The 8,101-nt window shown below is 35.4% G+C and overlaps 1 protein-coding gene across 1 annotated transcript; it reads right to left on the bottom strand.

Annotated features, from left to right (window-relative positions):
- Window positions 1-286: 286 nt before the first annotated feature.
- LOC121467781 lies at window positions 287-1,187 on the bottom strand. The gene is made up of 2 exons (XM_041710027.1): window positions 1,070-1,187; window positions 287-699 (listed from the first exon to the last, which is right to left on the bottom strand). The coding sequence occupies exons 1-2, from the start codon at window positions 1,079-1,081 to the stop codon at window positions 289-291; spliced, it is 423 nt and encodes a 140-aa protein (XP_041565961.1). The 5' UTR covers window positions 1,082-1,187; the 3' UTR covers window positions 287-288.
- Between the last annotated feature and the right edge of the window lie 6,914 nt (window positions 1,188-8,101).

Raw genomic sequence — 8,101 nt, 5'->3', positions numbered from 1 at the left:
TTTTGTGGATTTAAGTGTTCATTTTCGATTTGCACGGCAGAGCCATGTGATTCAGAAGCATTCCTTCTACTGTTTTGATCAATGAACACAAGGGGGTTTAAATTCAAACCAAAGGCATCCATAAAATCCCTATCCAAAACCACGTCATGACTCATAGACCCTTGGGCTACAACAATAAACTCAAAAGTAAATTCACTTCCATTCTTTTAACACAAGCAAAGCGTTTTCCATAAGCGTTAAGATGACTGTGATTTAAATCGAAAAATGTTATATTTAATTTGTCCATCGTTACTTTAGCTGGGACCAAACATTGTTTAATGAACGAAAAGCGATTCCAGAGTCTATGAGACATTCTCCAATCAAAGGGAAGTTTAAATTTTGTACGAAAAAAAATTTAAACAACGAAACAAGATCCAGGCTCTCTCTTGGGCTTGCGACAGTCTTTGGCGTAGTGACCCCTCGAGTTGCAGTTCCGACAGCGATCGTCACTTTGTCTCCTTTCCTTGGGAAGCATATGTTTGCGAATGCCTGTCGCATATCCTCTGGGTTTCCAAAGTGTTGGGCATATAGCCAGCGTTGAGCGTTGCTCTTCATCATGCGCATGCACTCCATGTCCAGGCCATAGATTCGTCCAAGGTTTTTAAGCTTTTTAACCCAGCTGCGCGCGCAAACCTTTCCGTCGAAATCCATTACGGCCTCCTTATTAAAGTAAAAACTTCACTTAGTTGGTTTTACATATGAAATTTTTTTGTGTGCATATATCCTAGCCAAATATACGTTGCAAGATCGAGTGCAGTTGGGTGACAGCTTGCATTGGCCACAATGGTCAAAAACTGTACGCGCAAAGTCTTCTAGATAAAGTGATTAAATTATATTTGGTTTTAAAGACGTGTGTTTTTTAAGAATTAATTTATGTTATCCGAACTGCAGTTTTAGCAATTTATTCAAACTTCATGAAGCTCTAGCATCTATTTATTAGTCAACTTAACCGTATAACAAAAGGGAGTCCATCTGAACCGGAAAATCTTGCTTTCATATTTGGAGGATTGCACCGATTTAAATTGTATACCTTAATTTGCATTAAAAATCGCAACGCGATTCTCTCATCTATCGTCTCGTTCGTCGTTGCCGCTGCGAGCTCATTGCCATCTTCATCGCTCCGTCAGTGTCGCTACCAGTGCTGCCAGATTTTGAGAGATAAAAAAAGCTAGATTGAAGAAAAAAATAAGCTAGAATGAGCTAAAAATTAAAAAAATTAAGCTAAAAATAAGCTAACCATGGAAAACATTAAAATAGTTGATTTTTTACTTTTATTGATATTATATTTATATAGCTATTAGAGCAAAGAAATAATTTCATCGACTTCATCATTCGATTCCATATATTTAGCGGATGAGCTGACTAAAGCGAATTATTTCGTTGGAAGTATGTAGTCATGGCAACATTTGCCATGACGTCGCAGTCCATATCTATAACATAAAAAAAAAATACTTAGTATATGTTAAATAATTTAAAATTTCAAAAACAAACCTTATTCTTAAAATTGCGTTCAAGCTTTTTAAATTCATTTTGTTGCGCAACTTTGTTTTGACCATGTTCATTTGGCTGAATACCCTCTCAACCGCAGCATTCGACCATGGCAGTGAAAGAATGTGCAAAGCAAATAACGCCAGTTGCTCGAAAGCTTTGTTTTGGCCAGCATCCTTATACATCAAAACTTCTGACCAAAACTCTATAGTTATTTCCTTTTTTTCCCAATTAATAAGGTGGATTTTTCCAAATTGGGATACTATTTCATAAATATTTTCATATTTGAAATATTCCAACAACGAAATAATTTTATCTGGCGTTTAATTGCTTGTAGCATATTGCCAACGGCGAAAATATCCATTTGTTTTAGTACTTCAATGTTATCAGGAAGTCTGAAATTACGCTGCAGATTAATACATATCATAAACAAAAAATTTTTTGTTATAAATTTTTTAAGCCGAAATTAGCTAAATGAAATTTGAAATAAGCCAGATTTTAAGCTATATGCATTTCAAGTATTTTTCAAGCTATTTCATTTTAAAATATGCTAAATCTAGCTTGAAACAAGAAAGAAAGCAAACTTCGGCAAGCCGAAGTTCATATACCCTTGCAGCTATCGCAAGAATTAAATATTTTTGAAAACATTAAAATTATGATTTACTTGCGTATATGTTTAAAAACATTGAAGCTATGACGATTTGCAGCTTAATTATTTGATTGTTCTTTTATATAAGTTTATTATTTGTATGGGAGCTATATGATATAGTCGTCCGATTTTGATGAAATTTAAACCATAATTCTAAAATATTTAACCATTGCTATATGTCGAAGAACTAAAAAAAAATTAAAAAACAGCAAAGTTATAATTTTTTTTTCAATTATTTTTCCGATTGTTCCTATGGGAGCTATATGCTATAGTCGTCCGATTTTGATGAAATTTTAACCATAATTCTGAAATATTTAACCATTGCTTTATGTCAAAGAACTGAACAAAAACTTAAAAAACAGCAAAGTTATAATTTTTTTTCAATTAATTTTCCGATTGTTCCTATGGGAGCTATATGCTATAGTCGTCCGATTTTGATGAAATTTAAACCATAATTCTGAAATATTTAACCATTGCTATATGTCGAAGAACTAAACAAAAAATTAAAAAACAGCAAAGTTATAATTTTTTTTCAATTATTTTTCCGATTGTTCCTATGGGAGCTATATGCTATAGTCGTCCGATCCGGCTCGTTCCGACTTATATACTACCTGCAATAGAAAGACAACTTTTGGGAAAGTTTCATGCAGATAGCTTTAAAACTGAGAGACTATTTGCATATAAACGGACGGACAGACGGACGGACAGACGGACATGGCTAGATCGACTCTACTAGTGATGCTGATCAAGAATATATATACTTTATAGGGTCGGAAACGTCTCCTTCACTGCAAACTTCTGACTGAAATTATAATACCCTCTGCAAGGATATAATAAGCTAAAATGGCAACAATGGAACTTACAACAGCCAGCTCAACCGCTCTCGCCAGTGTTGCTACGTTCTCTGCAAGCACAGTTCTTCATCGTCGGTATTGAAGTTACAGTGAGCCCCTTAGATTCGTTGTTGCACTGTTGCCAAATTTCATCTGGCCAGTCACTCTTTTCGCATTCGCACTTCGACCGCAATTCGATAATTGTTTCACATCGAGATCCGTTATTTGGAGGACAGCTATGTTGAGACCAATGTCGCAATCAAAGATCAGCAGGGTAAGGAATTAAACAACACCTGAGCCAGAGCCATCGTCAACCCTGCCCACTTTCGATGGGAAATTTGCAGAGTATATAAACAACAACCCGTTCAATCAAATTATCGCTCGTGAGCTATCCATGACCAACCTGTAAAAGTTCAACCACTTGCTGAACAGCCTGAAGGGGACTGCACTGGACGCAATCAAGGCGTTCCCAATAACTGATAAGAACTTCCCAAAGGCTTTAAACCGGCTTATTAAACGATTTGATAATTCCACCCTCATATCTCTAGAAACCATCGCCGCACTGTTTAAACTCCAACCTGTCGAGAAATTCAATGCAACACAACTCAAAGGCTTAGTAGGCAAGGCGTCTGCTATGTTTTGGAGCTCTGAAATCCCTTGAAACCGCCTCAAATATTGCGCAGCCAGGACACCCGCAACAAATGGAATGAGTCTTTGAACTTTAAATACCTTCCGTCCTGTAAACCGTGTTCAAAGGTGCTGAAACGGCACTGTCAATTTTTGCAGTCGAGTAGCACCGCAACGCGGGGAACATCACACCCAGGCAACATCATTCGCAATCATTCATGCTACGTGTGTGCTATGCACCTCGACTAGTCCCAAATTGTTGCACTCAAGGCATTCAAACTGATGCCATAATCTGAGCGATTTAACAGCGCTAAAAAACATAACCTCTGCATCAATTGTCTCGGCATAGCTCAGTACCCATCAAAGAGTCGTTGCCGCATCTGCAACCTGGACCTTTGGGCCATAGAAAGAAGTCCCCGCAGCCGCGCAGATAACCTATCACAGCCAAGTGAACACAAATGCCAAATGCTATGGTTTTAGTCAGGGATGCGTCAGGAACGTACCGACTTAATTCCAGTTTAATCTCATCAACGAGGAATTCACCAATAAACTTCGGCTTAGGTAGGAAAAATTCAGCATGGGAATTCGCAGCGTAGGAGACTCTTTGACCAACACTAAGGACTTAGCCATAAAAACTTTAAAATTGCCCAGCACTGCAGTTCCCACTGCAATTACGGTTTAAATTATATCAAAATCGGACGACTATATCATATAGCTCCCATAGGAACTATCGGAACAAAAATGAAAAAAAATGTAACTTAGCTGTTTTTATACCCTTGCAGAGGGTATTATAATTTCAGTCAGAAGTTTGCAACGCAGTGAAGGAGACATCTCCGACCCTATAAACTATACATATTCTTGATCATCATCACTAGGCGAGTCGATCTGTCCATCTGTCCGTCTGTCCGTCCGTCTGTCCGTCCGTTTCTACGCAAACTAGTCTCTCAGTTTTAAAGCTATATGCATGAAACTTTCCCAAAAGTTGTCTTTCTCTTGCAGGTAGTATATAAGTCGGAAAGAGCCGGAGCGGACGACTATACCATATAGCTCCTATAAGAACAATCGAAAAATAATTTTAAAAAAATTAAAACTTTGCTGTTATTTTAACTTTGGTGTTTTTATTTTTAGTTCTTCGAGATATAGCAATGGTTAAATATTTCAGAATTACAGTTTAAATTTCATTAAAATCGGACGACTACAGCATGTAGCTCCCATAGGAGCAGTCGTATAGTTGCCATAGGAACTATCGAATAATAAAGCTGCAAATCATCATTGCTTCAATGTTTTAAACATACACGCAAGTAAATCATAATTTTAACGTTTTCAAGAGTATTTAGTTTTTGAAATAGGGTATATGAATTTCCGCTTGCCGAAGTTTGCTTTCTTTCTTGTTTATTATATATTAATTTTTCCGATTAGTAATAATATTTTTAAAAATTCTTTTTGACTTATTAACAATTTGACAATATAGAAATAGGCTTTTAATTCTGATAAAATCGGGAAACGATATCGTAGGATCGTCATAGTCTCAGTGCTTTTAAAAATATACGAAAGTAAATCATAATTTTAATGTTTTCAAGAATACCTAAATTTTGAAATAGCGACAAATGTATATATACTTTGGCTTGCCGAAGATAGGTAGAGCGCTTATTTCTGTTAACTCTAGTGTTCCATCGGAGATAGTTCAGACTGATAACCCCAATGAAGTATAATTTTTTAATGTAAAAGTTTCCTTACATGCCTTACCTATTTTTGAAACCTGTTCAGTTCAATATCTCCCCTGGCTCTGTCAATTTAATTTATGAACATCATTTGTCTGTTTTATCTCTGCTTTCTGACAGGGATCATTTAATCTCATTAATCTCCCAGATATATCTTGGTCATCTCCTACTGACTTACTTGTTTGCACGCCTTTGTCGGATCATGACGTTCATGATGGACTTTTAGATTATTACAACAAATTAGCGTAATCTGTAATTAAAATTTTTATTTGTTTTGGATCAGTCTTAGGCTGTTGTATCTAGAATTGACCCTCTAGTTGTTCCATAGGACCGATACCATCCCACAATGGAATTGACAACTTCCCTGCCCTGCCCTGACACATATTCCCATTCAGTTTTCGAGACTTAAACGAAATGCTTCAGTAAATGCGACTTTAATAAATTAAACTACTTGATTTCCGAATAAAACTGAACAGACTTATACAATTGCATGGATATGGAAAATGCCACTGAATTATTCTATAGCCTTTTAAACACTTTTTTAATAAATGCGTTCTTGACAGTCTTCCCTCTGGACATAACAGACCTCCGTGGTTTACACAACAGCTTCAAAGACTAAAATACCTAAAAACAAACACAAAAAGTACTAAATGACGGGCAAGCCATTTGATTTTTTCGAAATATGTGGTTGCTCGATCGGATTTTATTGTTCTTAACAGTCAATGCTATTCTATCTTTTGATCCGATGTAAAACCGAATTTTCAAATAATCCGAAGCAATTTTATAACTTTGTAAACGTCAAGTGAAAAAACTCCGCATTACCTTTGATTACGATTAAGCTCAACTGAAGCGTCTACTGACTCAGAAATGGCTGATTTATTTGCCAAGTTCTTCCAAACTACCTATAGTGTGGATTCTTGTCTAAATTTATTTTACACTTACAATTTAAACAAGTCAAATTGTATTTTTTCTTCGGTAATAACAGAAAGTTATTTTCTAAAGAATTTGAAGACCACAACAACAACATACTCTCCAGGGCCGGACGCGCTTTCTGGGTGCGTGCTTAAGTTTTGTGTCTCTACTATTTGTAAACCGATTCTTAAACTGTTTCAATTGTCTACCTCGACATCAGGTTTTCCAACTATCTGGAAAGATTCTTTTATTATTCCACTCCATAAAAAGGGAGAAAAGGATGTTCAAAATTATGGAGGTATTTCTAAATTGTCTGCAATACTTAAAGCATTTGAGCGCATTATTACTTCTCATGTGCAACATTTGTGCTTCTGACTAATATCACCTTATCAACATGGTTTTTTTAACGAAGGTCTACCACTAACCTACTTGAATTGACATCTATTATAGTTAAAAGATTTAACAATAATATAGGTATACAGATTTTAGTAAGGCTTTTGATTCTATTAACCAGAATCTTCTTTTATTTATTTTCGAAAAATCTTTTAGCTTGGATTTCAATTTATTTGAATGGATGAACGCAGAGGGTTATTTTTGTGGGACTGGGTTGTGATATCGTTTTAGAGATTTACACAATCCCACTTGATGTATTTTATTATATTATAGATATAGTTTTTAAATGAGTTATAAAGATTATTAATGGATTACAAATGAATGATATACGTCGTTATTGGACAGCGTCATTTCTCCTACGTCTTTTCCTTGCTCGTCGTGAAATCGTACTCCCATTTCCTCTCGTTGTTTTTAAAAACGCAGTTCAAATATGATTCACGTGACGTGGGGTGCCTCACTGGGGACGCATTGCTATTAACTTTATTTATCAATGATCTTCCTTCTGGCATAACACATTCTCGAGTATTAATATATGCTGATGATGTTAATCTTTGTTTGTCCTAAACAATTTGCAATCGGGTTTCGGCTTACAGTCGGAAATTGATTGTTTTCAGAGATGGCCATATGGTATTTGGCAAAGTATGTGAACAAGGTGCGGTTACAAAAGGTTACGAAATGTCACAGCCGAGAAAGCGCACGGCTCGCAACGCCGCAGAATTCATTGAGGAACTCGATGTTCCGACACATGCATGTGCAGAATGCGTTTACCGTTTTTTTGTTTGATTTTTTTTTAGCGGTAACCCAGTCGGAAGTTAGAGAACGCATTCCAATAAAAAAAGCTTCTTTCATACATGCTTTGCAAGCGAAAAAGAATGTAAGAAGCTATAAAGAAGCATTTTTTATGCATTCTAAAGAGTTTTTGTGAAATCGTCCCTTCTACTACAATGCATAAAAAAGCCTTCTTTTGCAATGTAAAAAAAAAAATGAAACCCGAACGATGTCGATCGTCCGATATTTTTGAGATCGTGTTTTTCACCGAAAATCTCGCTTACCAAAGAACGCAAAAAGAAGTCTTGTTTTGGAATGGACAAAAAAATGGGAAACAAATGTAATCTATTTTTCTTAATGAACAGCAGCGACGTAAATATATACACTTTTTATCTTTATAAACAATATCAGAACGCTTTGTTATGTTGGTGGTATATGACTTGTTAAACTTTTTCTAAAATTAATTCTGTAAAAATATTAATATTTAACTTTATTAATAATAATATTTAATATATTTTATAATGTATTAGAAAATTATTAATTTGACGCAGTTTTTTATATATTTTAATTTTAGGTAATAATATATACAAGATTACATGATTCCTTTTTAAAGCGTTTTGAATTATTATTTTACATTTGCCGGCGCTATAGTTTCCTCCGCCACTGTATAC

Source organism: Drosophila elegans, unplaced genomic scaffold (assembly GCF_018152505.1).
Source record: "Drosophila elegans isolate 14027-0461.03 unplaced genomic scaffold, ASM1815250v1 contig_721, whole genome shotgun sequence".
NCBI classification, from domain to species: Eukaryota; Metazoa; Arthropoda; class Insecta; order Diptera; family Drosophilidae; genus Drosophila; species Drosophila elegans.
Note: the sequence above shows the minus strand (reverse complement) of the source record. Positions and strands in the feature narration are given on the sequence as shown.